Source organism: Xiphophorus maculatus, chromosome 16 (assembly GCF_002775205.1).
Source record: "Xiphophorus maculatus strain JP 163 A chromosome 16, X_maculatus-5.0-male, whole genome shotgun sequence".
NCBI lineage: Eukaryota > Metazoa > Chordata > Actinopteri > Cyprinodontiformes > Poeciliidae > Xiphophorus > Xiphophorus maculatus.
The window spans coordinates 2695840-2723770 of record NC_036458.1 but is presented as its reverse complement, the minus strand read 5'-3'; the positions used below and the strand labels follow the sequence as shown (position 1 = coordinate 2723770).

The following is a 27931-nucleotide window of genomic DNA, read 5'->3' as shown; positions in this document are numbered from 1 at the left end:
ATTTCTGAAATGCTTTTGGCTGCACAGAACAAGCTGTCAGAGCTGGCGTGTGAGCGCAGCATAGCTGAAGAGGCTCAGTCTGTAAACGCCGACATGGCTCTGAATACTTTGCATAATTTTGCAAATGCAAGACAGTTGCATGAAAGTCAGGGAACCATGAAAGTGTTTAGAAATAGGTTACAGCATTGACTCACGCCCAGCAGAAAATACAATGATAGCGTCTGTGTGAGTAAACAGGATAGGTTATTATATGAAACATCATGAGACCACAATAGGAGCTGGACCAGGGGAGTTACTGTTTGCTTTGGGGTTTACTGTGTGCAGCACTCACATAAAAAAAGACCAGAGAGATTTCTTGTGTGCATAAAACACAAAAGTTTGCATATTTTAAATAAAAGCATCTCTTTTATTGTTTACAAACATTTTTAAAGGGGCATTTTTACTGACTTTTTCATGTTTTTCTTCCACATTCTTTTTTCACTTGAAGGGGAAGTTCGCTTTTTGCCAACACTGCAAATCACAGAATATTACAAAGTATTGTTATTTACTTTCTAGTGCCAATATCTTATTACACTTTAAATAAGACAAAACTAACTGAGAAGTAAGAAGAGAAGAGCTTGTTTTAAGCCTTTATTTTATTTTACTTAGCAAATTTTCTAGAGTTTTTATTTTTGGCATAAATATATTCTCATTTTTCTTCCTTTTCCCATCTACAATGGCCCTGATCCGCGGTCGCACCCAACTGTCAGTAAAGGCAGCACGGACATGGGGTTTTACCTGACGTCCCTGAACGTACAGTCCCCGCCCTCCCCGGTGCTTTGACGTCACTGGTGCCCTTCTCCTCACATGCACCGGGGAGTGCAGCAGCGACTCCCTCCACCTCTCCGCCTTCCTCCTCCTCCTCCTCCTCTCCACCCTCTCTGCCAGAGAGCCCAGACGACAGACAGCCATCCAGCCGCTCTCCGTCCTGCTCCTGCCGCCGCCGCTGAGCGGAGTGTGGTCTCCTTTTTTCCACCTGAGTGGGTTTCTCCACGAGCCGGACAGCGAGTTTTTATTATTATTTTTGAACTATTTTTTTTTATTTTTATTAATTACTAACCGGGTTTGGGGACATTTAATCTTTTTTACTCCTGCTGCCCTTCAAGTGAAATGGAGAAAATGGCCAGACCTCTTCCTATAAACCCAACTTTCCTGCCGCCGACTCATGGAGTCCTGAAATCCCTGCTGGAAAACCCGCTGAAACTCCCGTTTCACCACGATGAAGGTACGCTGTCTTAAAAAAATGTGCAAAACTTACTGCGCACACAGGTGCACGTAGGGCTGCTTGTTGGCGCACTTTGATCTGACAGATATAGCGGACTTAAAGGACACAGGTCAACCAAATCACCTAAAAGTGGCGCGTCTTTGTAGTTTGCGATCTTTGTTAAAAATTAAACCGTAATCTGATTGGCCAGGAGCGGTAAAGATAGAAAAATCAGAATGCTGTGTAATTCGGGTTTAATGTTTTTAACTGGCAGATTTGGCGTCAAATTCAGCCAGCAGGTGATTTAAACATGAAGTTATTTTCTCAGTGAACACATAAGGGTCCAGATTTAACCGCGCTGCTGTTGTGTCTGCGCTGTTAATAGCGTAAAGTGCTGTTTATAACATTTAAACCCCGCTGTCTTCAATGGGACTCATTAGCAGTACCAATACCTGTCGATAGAGGGCGTTTTCCATGTTGAAGCCTCTCTTAGGACGTGTTAAATGGATGTTAGCTGATATGAATGACGGATAATGTTTACCTTTAAAGGGCCAGGCTGCTCAAATATTAAATTTCTCACGGTTTAGTGAAAATTTCCACAGCTTCTAATGTTTCTCCCAGTCAGATGACAGAGAGAGATGGGTAGACTTGTTTAGAAAGGACCCTAAACATAAAAAAACACCTGCATGTTCATCTCAACACATCAGAATATAATTAAAAACGTAATTTATGTCAGTATAGTTGTTTATATTTCATATATAAACATGGTTTGCACTATGGTGACTATGGTTTACACTTAAAGAAGATCGAACATTCAGTTTCTCATAAAAATGGAATATTATCAGACCAATAATAAGAAAAAATATTATTTTCAATACAGAATTGCCTTGCTATGTGGAGGTAAATGATAAAAGAAGCTGCTGTATATAAGAGTATTAATGGAAAGTTAAGTGGCGGGAAAAAGTGTGGTGGAAAAAGGTGCATATGGATAACAACAGACTTCAGTGAATTGTAGATATTCAAGATTTTTGCCACAACCAATTATTGAATTCACATAGGCATATTGTTTTGTAGGCCTATCTTTGTCTCTTTAATTGGTCTAAGAAACTAAATTTGGAATTTTATCAACTGGAACATAAAATATTGGACATGGACAGAAACAAAAACTTTAACTGTGTAACTCTGATTGGACATTAGTTTCACTTTTTGAATCAAAATACAAAAAGTAATTGATTTTACAATATATAATACAAGCTGAAATGATGGTTTTGGAGCTTGTCATTAGTGGGAAACCTCAAAAATTAAAGTCCCACTTCCGACCTAACAGGAAGTTGGGTGAGAAGGTTTCTGGGTTCCTACGCATTATCAACAAATGAATGGGGTAGTTCCCTCTTAAATCAATTTTCTTGTCTGGATAAGTGTGAAAAAAATATTCTAATTAATATTTAAGCAATATTTTTCAGCTATCAATTGCAATCAGTATCAGGGATTTTAGGTTGTTTAGCTTGAACCACAAATGAATGCTAAACTTGTTATAATTTATGCATTTCTTTATAATATAAAATCAATGTAAGCAGTTAATAAATTAAATTAAAAAAAAATAATCATTTCACAACTATCATAATGCCAAAACAACTTTACTTTTGGGATTTTAACAACAAAAGGTACAAAAATGTATTTTTCAAAGATAATACAAACAGATTAATGGTGTTAAAGTTGAAAGAGTAGAGCAGCACCAACTTTATAAACTGAAAACTACTAAGGTAGTTAGTGCTACGAAGGTGAGGATGATGTTACGACAGAAAAACTATAACACAAAATTATAACAAGATGGAAAAAACATGGCACTAAAAAGCAAGTTTGATTTTTGGAGATAGTTGTGAGTTAAAGCGCTTCCTGGAGTGAAGTTTTAATATTCTGTCAAGAGCAACCACAGGCGGTTTCTGTATGAATTTTTTCCTCTTATTTTTCAATTTTGCAACTTAAGAGGTTCCTGTGTTATATTTTAGAAATATAAGTTTAATAATGTGACAAGAATTTTCTGTTTATTCAGTCAATATTTAATACAACTGACAGAAAGAAATATTACAATTTTATGATGTTTAAATTTAGCCCTTCATGTTATGGAAAGACCGTAAGCCCTCTTGACACGAGACGAAATTGACTGCTTATCAATCAACTTTACATTAACTCATTAATTGATAACTTTCATGCCTAATTGGTAGACCTGCCACAAAAGCAACTGTTGCTGGACGATAAATTGTCCCAGACGTTATTGTTGTTTTCAGAACACAATATCAAAGATCAATAAACTTTAAATTCTAATGAACACTTACCACTTTTTACATATCCAAATTTAATAAACAAAACAGAAACAACAAATAAAACAGATTATGAAGTCTCTATAAATGAAACTGTGCTTCAATCTAAGGGCTAGTTGAGACCAGTTCACCAGACTTTTGCCAGCCAGCTTTTGGAAAAAGATAAAAGAGAAAAACTTGATGCAAATGGAAATGATTGAGATAGTTTAAATTTATCATGCGATTAATTGATTTATTCTGACATGCCTACTAATTGGTGTTTGTTGTTAAATCAGTTGTGGTTTTGTTTTGACCACAGCTTCTGGTCCTGATTAGACTGAAGTGACGCAGATTCCTGCTAGATGAGCCCAGGATGAAATCTGATGGGATTTGTTTTCTTCTTTCAGGATTTGGGAAGGATAAGGAGAAAGAGAAAAAGCTGGAAGATGAGAGCAGCACAGCCAGCCACCCCCAGTCGGCCTTCCTGGGGCCCACTCTGTGGGACAAGACCCTGCCGTACGACGGCGACAACTTCCAGCTGGAGTACATGGACCTGGAGGAGTTCCTGTCGGAAAACGGCATCCCAGCCAACACGGCCCAGAGCGAGCAGGCAGCGCAGCCGTCCCAGGCAGCACTGCAGCAGGTCTCGCCGCCCAAGCCGCCCACCCCCTCAGTGGTGGACCTCAGCAGCCGCGCCACCACCTCCGTTCACACAGCCATGCCGTCTCAGACCTGCCTGCACAGCCCAACCGCTGCAGGTAGGAAGCATACAGAGGCACACCTGCTCACTCACACACGTGGGCCCTCAAATGTCCTCCACATGTTCTTAGATGGTGTCTGTGCATCCTTAAAAGGACTTAAATCCATCTAAAATTTAGGTCTTAAAAGACTTAAGTTCATGAATCCATAGTTAAGTTCTTTAAAAAGTCTTAAATTCCTGTAAAGATAAGCTCTTATGAATTCTTAAATTAATGCATCTAAAGTTACGTTTTTGAAAAAGTTTTAATTTCCTGGGTCTAAAGATAAGCCTTTAAAAGTCTAAAATGTATGCATCTAAAGATAAGGCCTTATGAAGTCTTAAATTAATGTATTTGAAGATAAGGCCTTAAAATGTGTTAAAGTCATTAGAAAATTTTAAAGTAGGTTTTAACTACGTTGATCACAGGCCTTAAATTTTGTCGTGGCAGGATTATTTAGTCTTTTATATTAGGCTAGGTGACATGAACTTAAAGTTTTACCATGATATTTTGTGGTACTCTTGTGATAATAATAAAAGTGATGCTAAGAACTATATTTGCGTCTTTACTTAGATAACAGTATGGCTGTGATTTTATGACAGTCTCACAAACACAAGTACTGCTGTGGAAAAACAGAACCGTTCCCAAACAGCTACTTCTGTGGCCTTAATTTTGTTCTAGGTGGCTTTAAAAAGGTCTTGACGTTGCATATCTAAAATTAAGGCCTTAAGATTTAAATTCATTAGAAAAAATTATGTTGGCTTTAAATACGTTAATCACAGGTCTTAAAGATTGTCATGACAGGGTGATATAGTCTCCTATATTCTATGCACTCTATTTTTCTGGCGGGACATCTTCATTATGTTCTTTAAATTCAGGCGATTGATGCTGCCAGTAATTGATAATATACATTTGATAGCTAGCTAGCTAACTTTATTTCATCAAGTGTAAAGGCAAATTAATGCTTAGTTGGCACTTCAGTTACAAGGCAGATACAATTATAGGTGGATTTTGTTCAAAAAGGGAAAAAAATCTTAAGTTTGGCACAGTTAAGTCCCCCAAGAGCCCCCTATATTTGTAGTTGTTTTGGCCCTCAATACAATTTAAGGTGGCATTTAAAAAGGTCTTACAAAGTCTTAATTTTGACTTGCTAAACGCTGTTTCAGGTTGGGATGAAAATGACTCAATCTGTTAGTAATGCTGCAGGCTGATGAAACTCAGGTCTAAGTATGCAGCAGGACGGCTCTCGTTGAGCTCCGATTGGTTGAAAGAAGCTCCGCCCCCTCATTGTTTTTGTTTACTCCACCGTGTTTGGTTTTTTAAAGCTGTGCCTCAGGCTTGAACTCGCTGAACCACATAAACTCACTTCACCCGACTTCACAAGGTGGAAACTTTCAGATTCACACGTTTTTGAATCTGTGTGGCGTTTTGGTCACCGCAGAAAACTTCTCGTTAAGGAAGCGGTTACGTAACGAGCTGGCATCCAGGAGGCGGCAGCTGCTTTTCCTGCCTGATCCTGGGACCGGTGCCCTTCCAGACTCTGACCGGCTGCTGGCAGCGGATCAGATCATGGAAGATAAACAGATGGAGACCCTGAGGGTGTTTACCTGAAGGGGCGGGGTCCCAGTGAGGGGCCTCTCGTGCCTGTCGGAGGGCCTCACTGACCCAGTGAGTCAGATGTTTTCAGGTTAATCAAACGATAATGGATCGGTCTGATTCCAGCTGCTGAGTCTGGTTTAGTTGGAGGTGTTTGCTGCTGGAGGTCTCCTCCCAAACATTTCCCCGGTCAGGAAGGAAGAACCCGGCTGGAGGTTCTGTAAACAGGTCTGACCTCATCTTTAATGTGCTGAATGCATCGCCAGGGAGGGGGATTATTCCACATCTTGTTCAATAAAATCTCAGAATCTTCTCATGTTTTAAGGAGAAAAATCATCTAAAATAAAGCAACAAGCTGGAGGGATGAAAACAAACCCAGGCGAAATTAAATTAGTTTGTTTTTACTCTTGAAACAATTTGCTGCTCCCATTTCTCAGGAAATTTATCAGATTGTGAAAAACACTCAATAAAAATTTAGATTTGCATGTTTTTACTCACATTTCCTAATGTGTGTTTATGTTACAATTTAAATTGATGGAATATTTAAACATTTTGTTTAGTTTCATTTTACATTATCAGAAAAATTATTGATAATGGTAGTAATTCTAACAATAATGATAAAAGAATACATTTTGTTTAATAGAAAATAAATAAATGAATAAATCCTGAATTGAATAAATATCAATAGTAGGAAGAAGAAATAAATGAATGCATTATAATAAAAGTTAATGTGCTTCGTTAAATACGCCACTACTAAATTTGCCCCGCCCACTTGCTGCACAAAATAATTTCACTGTTTTTTTAAATTAGGTAAATATTTTTATTATTCACATTTCAATGAATTATAATGTGACATGACTGAAACATTTATTTATAATGTGACTGAATTACAAAAAAAAATCATTCAGTGATTTATTTAAATAATTATGGCCGGTTTGGTCCTCCGTATGTTCTTCAGACAATCCTGCAGTCGGACTGGCTCCATATTTTCAGGCATTTGAGGATTTTTCAGGCTGCAGCATCTCAGCTTCAGCTCAAATGTTAGAGGATCTCCTGCTCTGTTTGACATTCATGTGTCCGGGTTCTGTTTGGGTTCTTTTCGGGTCCGTCTAGCAGTTCACATTTAGCTCTCGCGTGAAGCCAGGATGGGGTTTCCTCTGGCGTGCGGCGCCATGTGACGGGCGCATGCGGGCAGCCGTGTGCAACGCTGAGCTGCAAACAGGAGCCCCCTCCTTTTCATTTCTCACTTTCTCCCACACCCACTCCACCCGCTCTGCTTCCTGTCCCCCCGCCCCCCCCGGGACCCGGCCCAGACTCAGAGCACACGCTGTACCCTGCAGAGGTCACATGGACTCGGGCGTGCTCCGGTCACGTGCACGCTGCATTGTTCCAGCTCAGCGAGACTGGTCTCGTCCAACCGCAGCGTCGCAGGGCCTGCAGCTGGCGGCGCTCGTCCTGCTGAAGCAGATAACATCCTGGGTGTGCCACTGCTACGGCCTTCACAGGTCGAAGGTCGCATTCAGTACATTGACCCCGTAGCGGCCGGAGGGGGAGTCAGGTTGCAGGCCGAGCTGCGCCTGATTCCAGTTATCCAACTCCAGGTGCCTGAAGGAAGAAATCAGCTCCGTCTTGAGACAAGCTGGGTTTTAAATCAGAACTTTTCCATCTAGTTTATTTAATTTGAGTAAAATTCAGATAACCCGTTTTTTAATGAATATAAGGTTTTTCACAAATACATTTCACACACATTTAAAACATAAATATCAGAAAATAAGTTAATTCTCACAGTTAATCATTATTTTTTCTAAAGAATTAATAATTAAAATGACTATATTCTGTTTATATTATCAATAAAATAGGGTAAAATAACATTACTAAAAGGTACCACAAACATAAAAAAATAAAACCTCCTTTGTAAATCTTTTAAATATTTCTGCAGAATGTGCACAGGTTGCACAATCCGCCCCATTCATGCCTCAGATGATGCATCACTAACCTTCTTCATCTGAAACTGCAGAGGATGCAGATTTTTTAAATTTTCACTAATTAGCCAGCAGAGTGATGGGAAAGCAGCCAGCTTGTTGATGCACTGCTGTTCTGTCTCTGGTATATTTTATCATCTGAGGCTCAACGTTCCAGCTGGAAGGTTTTTTGAGGTGAAATAAAAAACTTTCATGACCTGGAATGATCTTCCACTGAGTCGGGTGGATGAACGGGAGGGTAAACTCTCTTTACTGTAAATACTCTCAGAGTTCAACAGTTCAGATACGCCTGGTCGTCATGACGACAGCGCCCATAAAATCATAAAAAGCCCAATACGATCGCTGAGCGTGACGTCAAGCTGGATCCAGATGATAATCTGTAAAATCAATAAATCCACACTCAATATAAAGAAAACTTTATTGAATGTGGTTTAGAGGTTTCCATGGAAACCCAGCAGGGTAGCTGATTAATCTGAGTTTGTTCCTCCTCTTGGGTCTGGTCAGAACCGGGTCGTTGAGTTTAGACGTTCCTGTTCGGACCGCTTCTGCCTGGGTTACCTGCGCTCGCCTCGCAGAGGTCAGGTCGGACTATTTGTGTCGCTGCTTAAAGACGGATTATCTTTAATCTGGTCTCTGGTTTAGAAATGAAAGAACAGATGAGAAACGAAGTCTGAGACATTGTCAGTCTGAAACGGCAGAGGAACTAGATCTGAAACGATTAATCAGGTTTAATCACGATTAATCGGTTATTCAAATAACCATAACAGTCATTAACTGGAATATACCGACTCCAAAAGATATTTACTGAAACAACAATTCAGTCAGAGCAGAATTAACCCAGAACTGTAAAAAAAAAAAAATTACAATTTCACAATTAGGATAAAGAAAACTTATTTTTCTGTAAATATGTTCTACCCTAAACTCTAGTGTAATTTTTCCTTCACCTGGTTCAAATTCTGTAAAAAAAAAAAAAATAAATAAATTAAATCTCATATTAAGCAGGTTTTACATCCAATTATTAATATAAAATTAATAATTCAAGCAGAAAGAGCTGAGTTGTTCACATGTTGATGTTGAGCAGCAGGGTGACCCAAAACACACCAGCAGATCAAACTCGGAGTGGGTCAGAAAAACAAAATGGAGGCTTTTAAGTGGCCTACTCAAAGTCTGGTCTCTGATTCAGGTAACTTGCTTTGGTGGGACCTCAAATTTCTCCCTAGACTTACTGAAACAGTGCCAAAAAGACCCTGAGTCCAAACTGAGGACTCTGATGGCTCAAATTAGCATCCATTCATCCATTCTTCTATTCTTCTATTGTACATGTGGTCGTTGACCGTCGGGCCAGAAGGTGGGAGTGTGAATAGTCCATGTTGGGGGTGGGTATCTATGATACCTACAACTCGTCAGTTTAGTTTCGAAGCATACATGAAGTGTTTTTGGAGAGATGTGACCTTTTGCAGCTGATTCATGATGTTGTGCTGCATTATCCAGGTCATTTTGCCAAATGTACATAGAGTTTGCAAAACATACAATCTGTTTCAAGAAATGTGCAAAGGTTTTTCTAAAAGAAATTAGTAATGTTTTTCTTTGAAATAAAGCTAAGAGGGTATAAAATGACAGTTCAGAAATAAACTAACCAAATTAAGATAAAAACAATGGCTCACTTAAAAAAATGACTCACTTATCTGTTAAAAAGTTAATTTAAAGGGGCGGTATTATGTAAAATGCACTTTTTTGAACTTTACATCCCCCAACAAAAACAAAGCTGGAGTTTTGCTTTGATTCTTTCATGCATGTTTGAGAAATCCTTTAATCGCCATGGCAACCATTCAGCTGGGCAAAACCCCCGGGTGGGCCTAGCCCCGCCTTGGAGGACGAAGCTCCTCCTAAGAGCTACAAAACTTCGGCCTCACAGAGCAACCCTCTCCCACTAGGCTCCTTCAGACTAGCCAGCAGGAATTAGCAAACACCTGATGGAACTGCACATCTGGTAAAAACGAGTTTCAGAAGGAGCAGGAGGTTTTAAAGAGACAGACGTTAAATTACAATGTCAACGTCTTTTTAAGTCCTATTTGATTATATAACTACTTGATTGTGCTATAAAGAGGAAAACACAAAACTGCCCCTTTAAAGCCTCCACTGTGTCTGAATTAGAACTCCCACTGCTGATTAAATGTTAAAATTGATTATTAAACATAATCTATTATTACTTCAGTAAACGATGTGTTGCTGTGTGATGCCTACGTTCTTCTTCTGTGCTTTCTGGTCGCTTTGAGGACGTAAAGCATTCATGCAGTCGGGTTTAGTTGCAAAAAAATAACAGATTTCAGAAAAAAATCTGAACCTGCTGCTTCTGGATCAGCTGTTGGTCCAGTGTTTGTGTAACCGTTGTGTGGCAGCACCACCCGCTGGTTGGTGGAGGTATTACCGCCTCAAGCAGAACTGGATGCTTCACAGGGAACAAACGTGGCCTCCCAGTTCTGATCTTCTGTCTCTCTCCTCTGTCTGGTCCGCAGCCAGAGACACACCCAGCCCCATCGACCCGGAGTCCATCCAGGTCCCGATGACGTACGAGCCGGACCCGGCCGACCTGGCGCTGTCCAGTGTTCCGGGTCAGGAGATGTTCGATCCCAGGAAGCGCAAGTTCTCCGCCGAGGAGCTGAAGCCGCAGCCCATGATCAAGAAAGCCCGGAAGATCTTCATTCCCGAGGACCTGAAGGTGAGGAAGAGTCTGTGGGCCAGACCGGAACCAGAACCCAGAACAGGAACCCATCACAATGACATGGGAAATAAAATCTTTATTTTTTTATTTAGGCAGAGTATTTAGATTTTAACTATAAAATATTAACTTAGTTTTCCTTCTTTCTTTCTTTCCTTCCGTCTTTCTTTCTCTCTCTTTCTTCCTCCCTTCCTTCCTACACTATTTTCTTAAGTCGGTCAGAAACAGCTGATCTTTTCAGATGTTTATGCAGTTGCATGTTTTGCTATGACTGATTGGGCATTCACTAAAGCAATGCTGTTATTGCATTTTAGGCAATAAAATGTTAATTTGTTATTTAAAAATTAATTGAACTATCTATTTTTTTTAATCTATTTCTAATATTGTATAAATTTAACTTAAGTAGTTAAATGAAAGATCAGCAGCGTGTTCCAACCTTCACTGGAATCGTCACTGATGATTAATAGTTAGTGGCAGGATTCACCTTCAAAATAAAAGCATAATTTATTTTTAGTATTTTATTGCCATGTTGTTTTGCTGACTGAGCCCTCTGCTGCTCCCTGCAGGATGATAGGTACTGGGCGCGACGCAGAAAGAACAACGTGGCGGCGAAGCGCTCGCGGGACGCGCGCCGCCTCAAAGAGAACCAGATCGCCATCCGAGCCGGCTTCCTGGAGAAGGAGAACGCCGCGCTGCGTCTCGAGGTGGCCGACTTGAGGAAGGAGCTGGGCCGCTGCAAGAACATTCTGGCTAAATACGAGGCGCGACATGGGCCCCTGTGAGCCCCTCCTGTGGCCCATCTCTGCTCCCAGAACCTCCAGTTTGCCCTCCTGTTTAAAGGACAATGTCTCTAATGGCGGCACCTCCACCTGTATGATTCTGGTATTTTGTTAAGCTTCATCTCGTCTGCTCCTCCTTTGATTTCTCTACACGGTTTGAATAAATAGATATAAATATATTTACATGTGCGTACTTCCCACTGTGAGGAGTTCGAGCCCGCCTCCTTCTCTACATCAGACCAGGACTAAAATCCTCTTTATTTTGTCGTTCTTAGCCACTTATGTTAGTATTTCCTGTCCAATCCAGGAACATTTTGCTCTCTGTTAGTATTATGTTTTAATTTCTTGAGCAATAATTTTAAATATGTCTCCACCTCCTGCTCCTGCACTAACTAGCGTCTCACAATCGGATCCGGTTCAAGAAAATTCCTCCTATTTATCTCCCTTTTATTTCTCAGATGGAAGTTTGTTGTTTTTATATCTATAAATAAATATATATATATATATTCTGTTGATATAATTGTTAGTATTATTACTGCTCTGAAAGCTGTGGTTGTTTAGCCTCCTTCTCTTCAGGTTGAAGCATGGTTTCTCTCTGTTGTTTTGGACTAGTTGTTGATTCTTTGGATTCTGTTTGACTTGGCATGACTAGTCCGACTGGTTTTGTTTAGTTTTTTTCTTTCTTGTAGGACTCAGTGCAGATGTTTTGTCGGTGGCGTCTGTTTGCCGTCTTTTTACAGATGGCTGTATGAATGTAAAAGAGAAAGAAGGTTGGATGGTGTTGTCCAATACTGTGGTTCACCCAGTCAGTTTGTTTCCTGCAGACCAAACCAGAGATGTTTCTATAAATCTGTACGTTGTTCCTTTTTTGTACAGTATTTTTCCAATATATATATATATAGAATTGGTGAATTGTGTATTTTAAAGGCACAACAAATCCAGAGAAATATAAAAAATGTGTTTAATAAAATAAATGAATAAATAAAAAGGTATTTTGATTTTCTATTTGAGGGAATGGGAAGGAAACCAAAATATTGGGGGCATTATTGTAATTATATAATATGATTTCAACACTCAATGTGCTTAATGTTCTCAAAAACATGGGATGGCGTTACTATGACGGCAGGGAAACTATAGCTGGTTCTTCCTGCTGCTCTGCGATTGTTTTCTTCAGTTGTAGCGAGTCCCTGAACCTGAGTGATGAACTTTTTGTTTTGTTTTTGCTGTTTTCTTTTTAACTGGGCTTACTGCAGAGTCTTTAGATTGAAGCTGGATTTATGAGTCATGTTTTAGACAGCCATCAGTCTACAATGTGGATATGTTGTTTCACAAGGCAGATCATGGCATGTATGGAAGTCCAGAGGTCCCAAAATGATGGCATCTTTTTGGATGAGAATTCTAAAGATTATTTCTTGCAAATGTTTGCAGTTTGCTCTAATTGTACAAAACGTAACCCGTTGCAGAAAGATTTACCTCAAACATCATCTCACTGTAGTAGATGAGGCCACTAATGCCAGATGTCGCATAACCTACACCAATACCAAAGATTGTTTTGGAAGCAATTATCCTTAATCAACATCACAAATTTGCACACTAATTATTTTATTCAAATAAACCAGCTCTGCTTAATTTGACCCCCGGTTAATGGCAAAAACTATTTTTAAATATTTTTGCCATAAGTGCCTTTCTCATTTGGTTTTGAAATGACTGCATTATATTTTGTTAAAAGGCTCATGAAATATTACATCAAATTTGAACCATCTCGGAAGCATCATGGTTTTTAATGACAGTTGCTGTTTTCAGCTGGCACTTTCCGCCTGAAAATTAGATATTCTGCAAATGATTAAATTAGCAGTTTCCATTCCTGCCATAAAATTTTCATTAAGTTAAAGCAACACTACATCCTTCTTGAACTCAAGTGGGCAGAAGCTGTGTAATAATTCAACAAAATAACACATTTAATATACTCTTAAGATTTTTTTAGTTGCTCATTAATTCCAATAAGTTTTTGGCATCTCAGGACTTCCGTATTTGTCTCCTGAGGTCATGCTCATTTGGATCTTCCGTATTTGGTTCATTTAAAGATTGGTAAAGTGAAATAAAATAAATCCTGGAACCTTCACCTCTGTAAAACAAAACTCTCACATTCCACTGAGACTTTTCGAAGCGTTATCGATCTGGTGTGAGCGATATTAGGCGACCATTTTGTTACTCAGAGTTTTTATCCCTTTTGAGGCTCCATAGCTTCCAGGGCGTCTTTGTTTTTCATTAGAATCAAGCAGGAAAAATCCAGTAATGAATCTGTGAAATCCCAAACGTACCTCACGTGTGGAGTGATCCCTCTACCTCACCTGGAAATATTAACCATAATCATCGTGAGTTTGTTCCAGTGCCTTTAATTCACCGACTGTTTCCCAGTGTTTTGGTCCCGTACAGATTGGCGCCGGAAGGTTTCCTGAACCTTCTTTTTATTTCAAACATTGCAGCAGATTTGTAACCATTGTATTCATGGCAACACCAACAGACTGTTTCAGAGTGTTTAAAGCATAAAGGAGTATTACGTGTTGTTCAGCCCTCTGCCTCTCTGTCTGTAATTTCTAGTGTCTAATAAAAATACCACTTATTTTCCATGTGTTTTCATTCTCTGCACTAAGATGCATATGTCAAAATATTAGAATATTGTGAAAAAGTTTAATATTTTTAAATATTCTAAATATTGCTATAAATATTTAGTATTTCTAGCAACTTGGATGTTATAGAGATTTATCACACAGTAAAATATTTTGTGCTATTATATGTTGTAATCTTTAAAATTGTGGCTCACAGATGATGAAAACTCAAAAGAAAATTAAAATACTACATCTTATTAATAAAAAAGGGACATTTTAAGCAGAGATAGTTTTTTGAAAGGTATGTTCAGTTCTATGCATTTAATATTTGGTCTGTGCTCCTTTTGGATGAAGTACTGCACCAATGTGTCGTAGCGTGGAGGAGGTCACCCTGTGGTTCTGCTAAGGTTCTGGAAGTCCAGGTTGAATTGATGACAGCCTTCAGATTATGTCCATTGTTGGTTATGGTGTTTCTAATCTTTCAGTTTTAGCTTTTGGCTTCAGTTATATTATTTCAGCTTTTCTAATGTTCATCAGCTGCTCCCTATTGTAAAGCACCCTGTTGCTATGGTTACGCATCTTAAAAGAGCAAAGCATAAAAAGTACCAGTCCATCTTCAGAGCATCCAAAACAAGCGGGAACGGTTGTACAAGAAAAGTTATTTTCTGAATGAAACAAAAACAGAACGGTCCCATGCTGACGGGATGGTTCAATTCCCAGAACTGCTCTAAAATGGCCACCAGAGGGCGTAAGTGGTGAGGTGAGGTCCCAGTTGACTCCCATTTGATTAAGAAAAGCAGTGACATCCGGGTTCCTTCAGTCAAGATCCGAGTCTCATGACCAAGAACAGGTTAATCCAGAGCTTCGCTATTTTGCTCACCGTGACGGATGTGACCCCAGTCCTTCTGTCCGCCTCATGCTACAATCCAGCATCACTTGTGAAGATATTTAAGGTGTTTTGACACCTGATATTTCGATTGGGGAACAAACTTGCAACATTTATTACATTTTCAGCTGGTACTGTGCCAAACGAATCAAACCTTTTGAAAAACCTGTTCCCCTCCTCGCCTGTGGAGGCGCTGCACCAAGAACTAATGAAAGGCAAGAAAAAACTCAAAACTCAGAAGATAAAGGGCTCTTTGCACCTCAGCTTCCGCGTTCGGGGAAAAGCGGCTCAATTGTTTCCGATCTATTGAAAATGGCTCTTTACACTGGGTGTTTGCAGGGCTTGTCCAAGGTAACAATTAATGGTGAACATCAATCCGAAGCCCCAACAATAAGCTGGAGAAAGGTTTTAATATGTTCGCCTCATTATAAGTTCACAGATACAAAGGTGAGTTTTACTTTATTTAAACTTTGTGCCTAACATTAGCTTTAGCTTATGCTAGTAGGCAATATTCTCGGACATTTGTCTTGTAAAAATGTGCTATTTAAGTGTCTAAACATTTTTCATCCAGTCTAACGGACAATGTTTTTACCTTATGTTCAAGTATATTATGTGGTTTATTGTTGTCAGTGTCAGAGACCAAGTAACGGGGATTTTACGGTTCAGGCTTTTTGTTTCTGAAGCCTGAGGAACAACAAGCCCATAGCTTAACAGTAGAGCAGCTCTGGTGTCGGAGTTCTAGTTCAGCTGACGGTTCAGGTTCAAAGTTGTTGCTTTTAGAAAAATATGGCCGTGTTCCTAAAGGTCTCCGTGTTATTTCACTTTATTAGTTTTGCATGCTTCTTGTGAAGCAGGACGGTGTTTACAGCAGTTTGTACAGGCGGATCAGTAGCTCGGCTGTCTGGCTCTGGTCTGATCTCTCGTTCCCATAAACTCGATCATTCAGGCTGAATACAGAAGTGAGTCCATGGAAATAACACAGGAGGCTCCTTTACCTTCTTCCTTAGGCTGAAGAAGTTGATCCAGAGTGAAGTGAAGGCTGTAAACTTTGCTGTGCAGCGTTAGCTTTAACTGATGGGGACGAATATTTACAAGCCACCGTCTTCTTAATTCAGGACCGCTTGGAAATCCATGAAAACTTAAAAGCCCATTATGTTAGGAAGACAGCAAAGTGCATAATATTGTTTTATTTGCGTGTGAAATACGACTTTGTCTTTTCTAGCTGTCATGGTAACTCAAAGCGGAAAAAAAAGAGCCGCATTTGCGCATGCGGTTGTGACGTCAGAGCGGCAGGTGCAAAGAGCCCAATGGAGTGGGGTCAGATTTTAGCTGTTGTAAGACTTTTATATTGTCTTTGGTTAAAAAACAAAAACAAAATTTAAAAAAAAAATATTTTTAAAACGTATAATTCTTGAACTGCAGTTTACCGAAAGCAAAATGAACTGAGTCCAGACACCAAGCTGCAGATATTGTCTTTATTGTCACATTACCAAGGTGATGTTCAGTACAGTGGAGCGTTCAGATTCTACAAAGAACCATCTCCAGCCAGTGAAAGAGACAAAACAAAAGCAAGTATTCTCTGCAAAAAGGCCAGAATCATCAGAATCAACATAGAAAACAGACTGGATCACAAGAGAAGAGTCATGATTATTAAAACATGAGCTGTGATTTGGTTTCAGACGTTGCTAGGAAGGAAAAACAAAACAGGAAGCAAACGTACAAAAAAACAAAACCATAAAGTCCTCATGATATGAAACTTTTTAACATCAGTGTGCAAAAATCACAAGACACACAACAGGAAATGTTACACCACACAACAGATCACACACACACACACACACACACAATATTCACATTTTTATTTAAAAAAAAAAAAAGATAAATCAAACTGCTTTTAATTGGGAGTCTCCTCATTTGGCTCACCAACACCCAGCTCTCCTGTTTCTCTTCTATACTATGAAATACTGAGAAATGCTACCCAGCTGCCACCAGAGGGCGCCAACAACTTCCAGTAGAAACAGACAGAGAGAATGCCCTAAACAGATATAAATAGAAGAAAACATGATTAACACAACATTTTTGGTTCAGATATGAGAATAACATTACCGTAACACTTTATTAACCAATTAAATTTTATTAAAACTTTGAAGTTTTTGTTATGCTGCCTTTATTTGGAGCTTTGGTTTATTTCAGTAGAAATAAGAGCTGATGATTTTTAGCACCTTGCTCGATTTTCTCCGGATGAAACGGATCAACCCTTAAAGAGGAATGTGACTCGCTTTGAGTGGTTTTAAAAAGACGCTATCAAACGTCACAAATACTGAAGCTTTGGAGATTTCTTCTCTTAAAAAACACTTGATTTCACCAGAGGACTGTGACAAACCTGCTTTCCTCCTGGTTACAAAACAGTAAACAAGTTAAGGTTGTTGTCGTAAACTTTTACTGTTGCAGCTTGGTTGAGCAGTGGGGGGGCGGCTGGGCGGAGAGATGGTCAGGACTGGAGGAGGGATTTGGAGCTGGCCGCGTTGTACAGGTACTTCCAGATGGCGTAGTAATGCACGGCGGCAGCCAGAGCCACAAACACGTGCCAGATGGCGTGAGCAAAGGGGATGACGCCGTCGCTCTTGAAGAAGAACACGCCGAGGCAGTAGATGAGTCCTCCACACGCCAGCTCCTGCAGGCCGTCCGTGTTGCTCTGGAAAAACAAAAACAGAGAAAAATGTATTCCTAGAATCTGCACTGAAACTCAAAGGCACCATATTCTTTATAACCACAAGGGAGCGGCAGAGAGAAAAACGCAAATACTCTTACACCTACATCAAATTCTGATTAGGGGCGGGACTTTAACTTGTTAATTTAGGTAATACCCAGAATATCCAAAAATTATACTAGAGTAAGAGTAGCACTACTTCAACATATGTTTACTCAAGTAAAAGTAAAAAAAAAAAAGAGTAAAAAAATATTTGGTAAAAATTTACTACTCAAGGTCAAATGATCGATTATTAGTACTTAAAAATTACATGTTAGATGGAGCAAAATATAAAGTTAAATGGCATTTTAAGGAGAAAAATGACAAAAAATAAAATCAGGCCAAAGAAAATTTTCAAAATCAATTTCTTTAAATAAGAAACTTATGAAACTTTAACACAAACCTGCAGGTGTGTGTCTGTCTGGGTACATTTTTGGTGAAGCATTTTTATTTTTTCATTCAGCAGGTAGAGAATCCAGAAATTTTACTCAAGTAAAAGTAGAAATACTTCATAATAAAATTAATCAAGTAAAATAAAATGTGCAGAGCAGTAAACATATTTTTCCAAAAAGTTGCCCAAGTAAATGTAATAGAGTAAATGTAACTAGTTACTACCCAACTCTGGTTTTAATGCAACTAATTGCATTTTTAGTTTTTTAACAAATGAAGGTTCCAGCTACTCAAACGTTTCTGTCTGTAAATCTGAAGCTCAAGCGACGGACAATAAAGCTGCTTCTCTTGGCTCACTGGGAATTAATTTCTGATCTGATGCTAAAAAGAGTTAGCCTGTCAGCGAAGATATTGTAAATTAAAATAGCATCTCAATGCTAAGCAGACGTCACCAATGCTGATGCTACATCATGAGTTCCTGAAACACTTGAAAACTAAATGAGTCGAGTAACATTTGGCACCAACATGATGGTTGAATCAGATTAAAAACAATAAATATATTTATTTTTGAGCTCATATGTCTATTTATTCAACAATTAAACAGGAAAATGGGTTTTTGAATCGAAAATTTAGCTTATTTTGCCTATAAAGTTTAATTAATTATAGACCTTAACGTAATCTGGCAAAATGGCAGGATCTTCTTACCATTGATGCCACGACTGATGCAGGAAAAAATCCCATAGTCAAATAGAAGGCCAACTCCACCAGTTTATACCTGAGAAGACAAACATGCGCAGGATGAGTTTGGACACCCGCCGCTAACGGCTGCAGTCTGAACAGAAACTCACTTTTCATGATAGTTGAAGACATAAATGGTCCCGGCAGCAGCCATGAGCCACACAAACCAGCGCATGTGAGCCGCTAACGGTCCGAGGTCCCGCAGGTTCAACCTGAACCGAGACAAAAACAGAACCAACCCAGAGTCAGGCTTCGCTTTCAACGGCAGCTGTGTGTGTGTTCTGCTCTTAGCCGGACGCTCACCAAGGTGTGTAAGAGGCAGCGATGAAGAAGTAGATGACGACTCGGTCACACATGTGAAAGCACTGCTCCACTGACCTGTAACACAGAGAAACTGGTTAAACTGGTTCCAGGAAGAGATGCTGGGTCATACCAGAGCACCAACATTAAGTAACATCTAAAATGGAGGCTTGGTTGCGAGGAAATGAATGCAAACCCTCTCACCTCATGTGGCTCTTCTTCCAGGTGATGATGTGAAACACGGTGGAGACCACGAAGAGGGCGCACAGGCCCAGTCCGTACACCCAGGCCGTGATCCGCTCCCAGTTGTTGTCGGACAAGCAGTGCAAGAGCGTCATTCCCACGAAGGCCGGCACGATGAGGAGCTGCGGAGACGAGAGTAAACAAACGGCAGTCAGCGGACAGTCCCAGACCGGAGCGGGTCGGCATTCAGAGAGACGGGACTCACTGCATGAGTGTAGCAGTTGGCAGCATGTTCGTAGACGGTGGGCTGGTAGCGGCAGTTAGCAGAAGCCCGTCGGTTCATGAATCTGAAACCAGAAAAGTGAAACTTTTGAGTCAGAAAGACTCAAAATAAAAAACAGGCTGAAATATAAAACCGAGTTTGTGTTTTGGTGTCACAGTAAGCAATGCAGTAATTTCCATTTGCATGAATTAATACTAAAGTCTTCAGTTTTTTGGTTTCAACTAGCTCATTTTTGAAGAACAATTTTGTTTCACAGACTTTATAAATCATTTTATTTGTTGTTTCTGTTGTTTTTCTTATTTATTTTATACATTTAAAATGTCTTCTGGTGTATTCCAGTGTTAAAATGTTCATTAAAATTTAAAGTTAACTGAACTTTGAGAATTGCGTTACTATGCAATTACCATTATATTACTTGAAAATGGTCTCAAAACAACAATATTATCTTTTGTCACAATAACTTGTGGATACCGTGAAAGCCTACTCTGGTGAGCGTGTTTGGAAATCACAGCATCACCTCCAAACATTCAAATGAAGCTAAATATATAGGCCTGTCACGATAACAAATTTTGACAGACGATTAATTGTCCCAGGAGTTATTGCAATAAACGATAATATTGTTGTTTTGAAATCACTTTTAAAATAAACGTTAAATTCTAAAGAACATTTCACACTGGAAGATATTTTAAATATCCAAAATAAAACAAAACAAGACAAATTAAATCAATTATGATGTCTCTGTAAAAAAACAAAACTGTCCTTCAAAAACAGGGTTAGTTGAAACCGAAGCACCAGAGTGACGACGTTTGTACCCAGTTCTTGGTAGAAAGAGAAAAACAAGAAAAATGATAAATCATGCAAACGGAAACTTCTGAGCTCGTTTTAATTTAACATGTGATTAATTGATTTATTGCAACAGGCCTATAAATATGTTGGCTCTGAGTTGAACCCTGATGCAATCATAGCTTCAACCAACTTGTTTGTCCAACCGTACACCTCACCACTGTCACAACATAACTGATCAAACTGATAGCAGTATTAGCTAACTAATGTAGTCATATTTGTTGCTTAATGCAGTTCACCATTATCTGAACAGGTGTATGATAAAATAATAATGAAACAGTTCTGTTTTCTTATTTATTTTATACATTCCAAATGTCTCCTGGTTTATGAACAAAATACTAACATCTGTAGTATGCATACTACAGATGTTAGTATGCTTTATAATTTCAGTGCTTAAATATATTCACGTGGTGAAAACTATGTTTTAAATTCTTCTATGTAATAAAAACAAATTCCACGAAATGAGAATTACTTGATTGCAAAACCATTTAAATATTAAAAAGTGTATTATTTGGCCAAAACAGAAGTATCTAAAACCCCAAAGATGATTAATATAAATAATGATTAACACCGATTTCATATCGAAAGACAAAGAGACCGGAAGTGAACCCTCCCCATCTTATTGAGAAAAAAACTGATTTTCATAGATCAACAGGCATCCAGGAAGCCTATCAAATTTATGAATAGTTTTTATCATAACTGTAGCCTTAGATTAGTCAATTGTTAAAACTTTGCATTTCTGGAAATTCTCATATAATTTATACAAACTTTATTCACACAAAAAATAAAATTTTTATTATCTAAAAAGAGCCAAAACTGCCTTCACTTACCTGTGAAAACTATAAACACCCTTCATATCTGCTCCTTTTATATTCCACAGATGAAAACAACAGAGACCTGATGTATCTGGGGAGGAATAAAACAATAAACCTGCCCGAGGAGCCGCACAAATCGAAAGGCCTAACATCCAGCTAGCGGGCTACAAGCTAACTGTAGCTACAAGGCACCGTCGGCATCACCCCGCCCACTGCTAAAGCTCCATTTTAGCCTTTTTCTCAACACCATTATGATGGAAACCGCGAATCAACGCCTCATCTGGAAGATGGAAATGTCCATAAGCACCAGCGTCTCACAGGCGGAAGCCCATAGCGCCCCGAAAACCAGGCTGCTGAGAGTAAAGAAAATCTGAATCCTGCTGTATTCTACCGGCGTTGATTGGCAGTGGGCTGAGCCAATCAGGAGCGACGCTTCTGCAGTACGGGCCAATCAGATTTGAGGTAGACGGTAACGTCATAAATAATAACTTTCATAAATTGTTTATACACCTGACCCAAAGGTATTATAGTTCAACAAATAATTTATCAATCAAATTAATATTTAAACGTAAAAGAAAACTGCTATAAATCCATAAATAAATAAAAATGATAGATTTTTTTATAACTGTTAATCATGTATTAAATACACAATAAAGTGAAACACGCTTTATTAAATAACTAGATAGATTAACATGATCTATCTATCTATCTATCTATCTATCTATCTATCTATCTATCTATCTATCTATCTATCTATCTATCTATCTATCTATCTATCTATCTATCTATCTATCTATCTATCTATCTATCTATCTATCTATCTATCTATCTATCTAGCTATCTAGCTATCTAGCTATCTATCTATAAAATAAAGAAACATGACACACAGATTATCATTTAAAGTCTTTTCATTATTATTATGAGACAGACCACTTTGTTTTTGTTTTTTTGTTTTGTGGTAAACTTCTTCTGATTCAAACACTTAATCTGAGTAAAAACCTTCAGACAGATTTTGGCCATGAATCCAGACAGTGAACTGCACACACTGCCATGTCAAGCTGGTAAAGCCCGGTTACATAACAGCACTGTGACTCCTTTAATGCTGTTTAGATGTAAAGGAGTGTTTATGTAAGAACACAGAGGGCTTAGTAAAGTTCGCTCTGTACTCGACCTCAAAATGAAACCTGTGTGTTTCTGCCTCTTTTCTGGGAATATTTCTAATCCGCAGCTACATTTGTTTGTGCACTCCCTGGTTTTGCTCACATCTCTACAGACGTCGCAGTGCTGCAGGTTGGCAGTCGCTCATCATGGCTGGATGTAACTGATCTGAGTGTTTATCTGACTTCCACTAGTCACTTTCTCAGGTGGGTGGAGGATGAGGTTTCTCTGCCGTTTAACCTGCTCTCACCGGAGACGCTGCGTCAGATTACACGGGGAATTTCCACCTGGTCAAACGATCTTTACGTCTAAACAAACAACTGGGAATACATTCACAAACTAATGGGGTGGATTTTATTTAGTAATGTCCTGTTTGAGTTTTATTTTTGTGTTGTAGTTTAGCAACTCAACCTCAAAACAAACTTTGGTTTGATTTGCTCTCAAATTATAATATTTTGTATTTTGCACACAAATCATGTTAATATGTTATTAAAGATTTTTGTAAACAACTGTAAACTTTTTCCAAATTCTGTCCAAGGTTTGAAAAGGTAATCAAAAGGAAAAGAAAACACCTAAAGATCAGAAGTTTGATTTCATATGAAACTTAAATATGATAAATAATAAAGTATGAAATATCACACACTGCTGGTAAAATGTTTCTCCTAAGAAGGTGTAAATCAAAAACTGTATTCAGGATAATAATAATAATAATAATAAAATGTAGTTTACAATACACTCTACATTTAAATCTCAAAGTGCTACCGAATTAAAACTAAAACATTAACCAATATAAAAACGATAAAAACTCATTTAAAATATTAATTGTAACATAAAAACTCATTTAAAATATTAATTGTAACATAAAAACTCATTTAAAATATTAATTGTAACATAAAAACTCATTTAAAATATTAATTGTAACATAAAACTCATTTAAAATATTAATTGTAACATATTGTAACAATAATTGTAACATTTAAACAGTGATTGAGTTTACATTTCAAATTGTACAATAATGAACCTTAAATTTCATTATTTCTTAATTTGTTTTTATATGTCTATTTTTTTAAAAGACTCCTATCCTACAGCAAAGTACGTAGTTGACATCCAAACCAGCATTAGATGTGTAAATGTTTCTGAGCGGGGAGCTTTTTAAAATTTAGATTTAAGATAAAACATCACATGGAGGAATAAAGATTTGTCACATGTTCTATTGCTGTAAAGTAAATTTAGTTATTTTTTTCTGTCATTTAAAAAAACAACAACTTTTCCATTCGCAAGTCAAAAGGGAAAAAAAAACAATACTGAAAAAAATTGAGACATTTTTTCTTTGTTGAATGCAAAACAAATTTCCTTCAAAGTTGATCTAGATCAAATATTTTCCACTTATTCTCAGCCTGGATGATAAGATCTGGATCTAAAAAGACCAACAACAATCCTTCTCTGGTTAAATTGAGTCCAACTCTTTAACTTTTAATTTCAAATCTTAAACAAGTATTTTGACCAAATATTTTATTTAATCACAAAGTAATAGTTAATTATTTCTGTATTTCTAAAATATTATTAAATGCTAACTTTACTGATTCTGTTACTTTTTAAAGTATTAATAGAAATAAACAAATCATCCAATAAATTGAGAATATGACAAGAAAACTGATCAATAATAAATGGAATAACATGTTCATCTGCTTTTACAACATTACATGAGTAACATCATATCATTAAGAAAAACAAATTGAATTGTTCAGTTGTATAGAATCAATGATTCAGAGAATTGCTGATAATCAGAGGAATTTGATTAACTGGTAATGTTAGCAGATACTAGAGCAGAACCTCTGATTTAAAAGCTAATCTGTAATTATTTGGATGTTTACAGCTAAATTAGAACATTTTTATATTTCATGATCAAATTAGTGAGCAAAAAAACCCAAACTTACATTTTAAGCTAACATTAACCACACATTGGCATCTTTATTAGCTTTGACTCGTCATTCTTTGGGTAAGACTAAAGTTTCTCTACTCTGGGGTACAGCTTTCATGTCCCTGATTAGACGCAGGATCATATCCGACTCCATCGTCTCTCTGATCAGGTTTCTAAACATAGGGCCAGGCAGAGGAGTGGCAAAAGCAAACGTGGTGGATTAGCAGTGCTTTGCAACAACTGATGGTGTTACTGAGGAATATTGTTTCTTCTGTCTGGATATGGAGCTGTTAACATGTCATGATAATTATGAGACCATCATATAACAACAGTCTGCAGTCAGAGGCCTCTTCAGGTTTGTTGCAGGACTGACTGCTACTGGAGATATTTCCTGCAAATCCACAACGATTCTTTGATTGTTTTTCTCTCTATCTTGCATTAGATCTGGTTTATGAGTGAAACAAAGATTGATCCAAGTGTTTTGCTTTATATCTTTGAGCTTCTTGCAGAACTTTAGTCTGTTCTTCATACTTTTCCCACATAGAAGCGACTTCTTCTTGTTTTTTAAAGGTTTTCTAATCAAAATAAAATTTTAGAAATAGCTGAATATCTAATAATTAGCTGTGAAGCTTCTGCTAAATGTTATCTTGCAGATTCTTATAACTTTTGAGTATAATACTGAGCTTGCATGTAAATATGTCACTTGTACATGTTTAGAACCAAATAAAAGTGAGTACTGGCACCCCAGAGAGCATATTTGGGTTTTAGCAGAACTACGTCCAGGAGTCTGCTGTGAAAAATGTCCATGCAGGAGAGAGACTTGAATTAAAGAGGCTTTGGGTACACACATGGCAGCAAGTTAAATAGCTTTCTAATTGGTTTACACTTTCCTGGACAGGGTGTATTGGTCACATCCAGTCATGGTGTTCTAAAATCTCAACCACAGTGTGAAGGTCAGAGCCTAAATTAAGTAGGAAAGTGAGTTTTTAATTTTTAATCTATGGTTCTTGTGTCCTTTTTTAGTTTTATTTTTGTTTAAGTTTGTCTGTGTAAATAGCATAAAATGTAGCCAAATCTTTTTTATGCTTTTCATACCAAACAGACCCTTTAATGTTCCTTCTCTACAGTTTCCTGCCACTGAATCCCATTTAAAATGAATAAATACATTAACTCTGCAGTTGGACTTCTATTTTTCTGTTAATTGTGAAGGTGAACATATTTCTTTCTTGCATTTTGCTACTCTGGGTTTCATAACACGCCTCACCACTACATTAAAAAAATAGTTTGAATAATAATCACTAAAACAAGCTTAGTAAATTCTGAAAATAAATAAATATTGTTTTATGTGGCAGTGAGGACTGAAGATAAAACAATTGCATTCATAAATAAGTTTAAAAATATATTTAATGGTAATTTTTTTAAAGGTAAATTTTTTGTGTGTTCAAGGGACTCATGTGGATCACATCATGATGGTCCCAGATATTATCGTGAATAATTACTCCTCTAATGGCTCCTATCATCTCCAAGGATGCAATGAAGTATAAGAACCAACATTTAAGTAGTACTGGTGCTAATAATACAAGTACTTTTCACCTAAAAATGTGATCTGTGCCTATATGTGGAACTAAATCATATTTTATAGCTTTCATAGCGTCTGCGGTCTGAACGGTCATCCAATCAGACTTCTCTACAGAAGCTGGTAATTATTAGTTGTATTTTCTTTTCATTAGTTTCCTTCGTCTTGTTGTGTTTATGATAATACTGTCGGCTCCACTTGCTCAAAATCGATCCGTAGACGGTGGCGTCCATTATTATTTCCGTAAACAAGGCGCTGCTCTATGACGTCAACATTCTTCTTCTGCGCATGCGGCTCGCTTTGAGGGCCAAACCGTTCTCAAGAAGACTGATTGCGGTCAGTTTAGTTGTATGAACGACCTCACAAATAAATAAATAAATAAATAAATAAATAAATAAATAAATAAATAAATAAATAAATGTGATTGTAGAAAAAAAAAATGGAATTAAGCACTGCTGTGTAAATTAGTCATATTGTATATTTTCCAGCATAGAAGCCCATTCGATAGCAGAGTAGCACTATTTTAACATAGTTTTACTCAAGTAAAAGTAAAATGTAGCTGTTCTGTGTGCTGTGGTGGCGCAGTGGTTAAGCACAGCCCACATATCAAGGTCTTAGTCCTCGACGCGGCTGTCGCAGGTTTGATTCCCGGCCTGGCGACCTTTGCCGCATGTCTTCCCCTTCTCTCATTAGAGTAAAAAAAGCTAATTGGTAAAAAAGTCTACTCAAGTATAAATCATAACATCATTTAAAAATTACATCAGCAGACAAACCAATATACATTTGCATGGACATTTTGGAGTTTAAAGACCAAAGTGAAAATAATTAATATAAATAACATAATTGCAAAATCAAGCAAAAGAAATTTTTTTCCCAAATCAATTTATTTCACAATCAAACTTATTAAATTTGAACAAAAGCTGCAGGTGTGTGCCTGGTGAACTTTTGGTTAAAAGTAGAATATAAAAACTCCTAAAAGTAATTTTTTTCAGTTATTCAAATAAATGTAACTAGTTTCTACCCAAGTCCACTTTTTATTATTTTATCAAATTAATTTTTTAAAATATATTTTCACATGATCTTTTTGTTGTATTTTTGCCATTAAGTGGGTTGGAGTTTGTGTGTGCAAGCTACTACTGGCTGTTACAGCTGGAATTAATCTGTCATCAGACCAGCACCACCTCGGACAGATACCCACCTGGGATTGGCACTGGAGCTTCTCTAATAATCTACCAGATTAAATGCATGCCAGTGAGTTTGCTTCATGTTGTCTAAATAATTTAGACATAAAAGTTAATGCTTCAGGCTGAAGATCATGGCTGCTTTCCTGCTCCAGTTTATCTGCCTCAGTAACATCTGTTTGATTTAATCTGTGTTTCCATTCTTCGCCATAATCTGCAATAAAACTCTGGTTTAACAGAACCCTGCTACCATAATCTGCTAAAACCAGCTAGATTAATAGGGTGTAAATGATAATTTCCAGAAAAACTGTGTAATTTAAAAACTAATTAATTAGTCATGTGTTTCCAGGCTATAGTCAGATTACAGAATTTCTGTTTTATGAATTGAATCCATTTATTTCCTAGAAGAGTGAGGATTACTCTGAGCACCATCCCTGAGTCTAGGCGGCTTTCTTACATCTATTTCTGTCCAGCTTTAGCAACACAAGCTGAACGCTGGGACGTAAAAATAAAACATTGTCTCTTAGCAGGCAGTCTGTATGTCTGTGTATTTTGCAGGATAATTTTCCAACAGCTCAGTCTTTCTCTTGATTCAGCTTGTTCAGATGAAATGCTGAACACATTGTTCTTATGTCAGACTTGTAAGAACTACATTTTCAGCTGGTGTGGTTTGCTGATGTCACCGTGTCAAACAAGCCAAACCTTTTAAAAAACCTGTTCCCCTCCTCACCTCTGGTGGTGCTGCACCAAGAACCACTGATAAAAAACACCAAATCTTACCAGCTATTGTTGTCCACTTTCTAATGCAAATATCTTTGTAGACTTTTTAATAAGACTAACTTACAAGTAACTTTTCAACAAGATAGAGGAGCTTGTTTAAAGTCAATAATGTCTCAATATTGATGTTCTAGTTCCACTGGCTGATTTTTGACTTTTAACATAA

At 37.8% G+C, this 27931-nt stretch overlaps 2 protein-coding genes across 2 annotated transcripts; one reads left to right on the top strand and one right to left on the bottom strand.

Moving 5' to 3' along the window:
* Positions 1–880: 880 nt before the first annotated feature.
* On the top strand, positions 881–13984 carry hlf (HLF, PAR bZIP transcription factor). Its single transcript, XM_005803180.2, has 4 exons — positions 881–1264; positions 3951–4301; positions 10375–10577; positions 11144–13984. The coding sequence occupies exons 1-4, from the start codon at positions 1150–1152 to the stop codon at positions 11357–11359; spliced, it is 885 nt and encodes a 294-aa protein (XP_005803237.1). The 5' UTR covers positions 881–1149; the 3' UTR covers positions 11360–13984.
* A 2328-nt stretch (positions 13985–16312) lies between these two features.
* mmd (monocyte to macrophage differentiation associated) lies at positions 16313–21559 on the bottom strand. Its single transcript, XM_005803182.3, has 7 exons — positions 21168–21559; positions 19477–19558; positions 19233–19393; positions 19032–19106; positions 18839–18940; positions 18696–18765; positions 16313–17546 (listed from the first exon to the last, which is right to left on the bottom strand). The coding sequence occupies exons 1-7, from the start codon at positions 21302–21304 to the stop codon at positions 17343–17345; spliced, it is 831 nt and encodes a 276-aa protein (XP_005803239.1). The 5' UTR covers positions 21305–21559; the 3' UTR covers positions 16313–17342.
* Positions 21560–27931: the final 6372 nt, after the last annotated feature.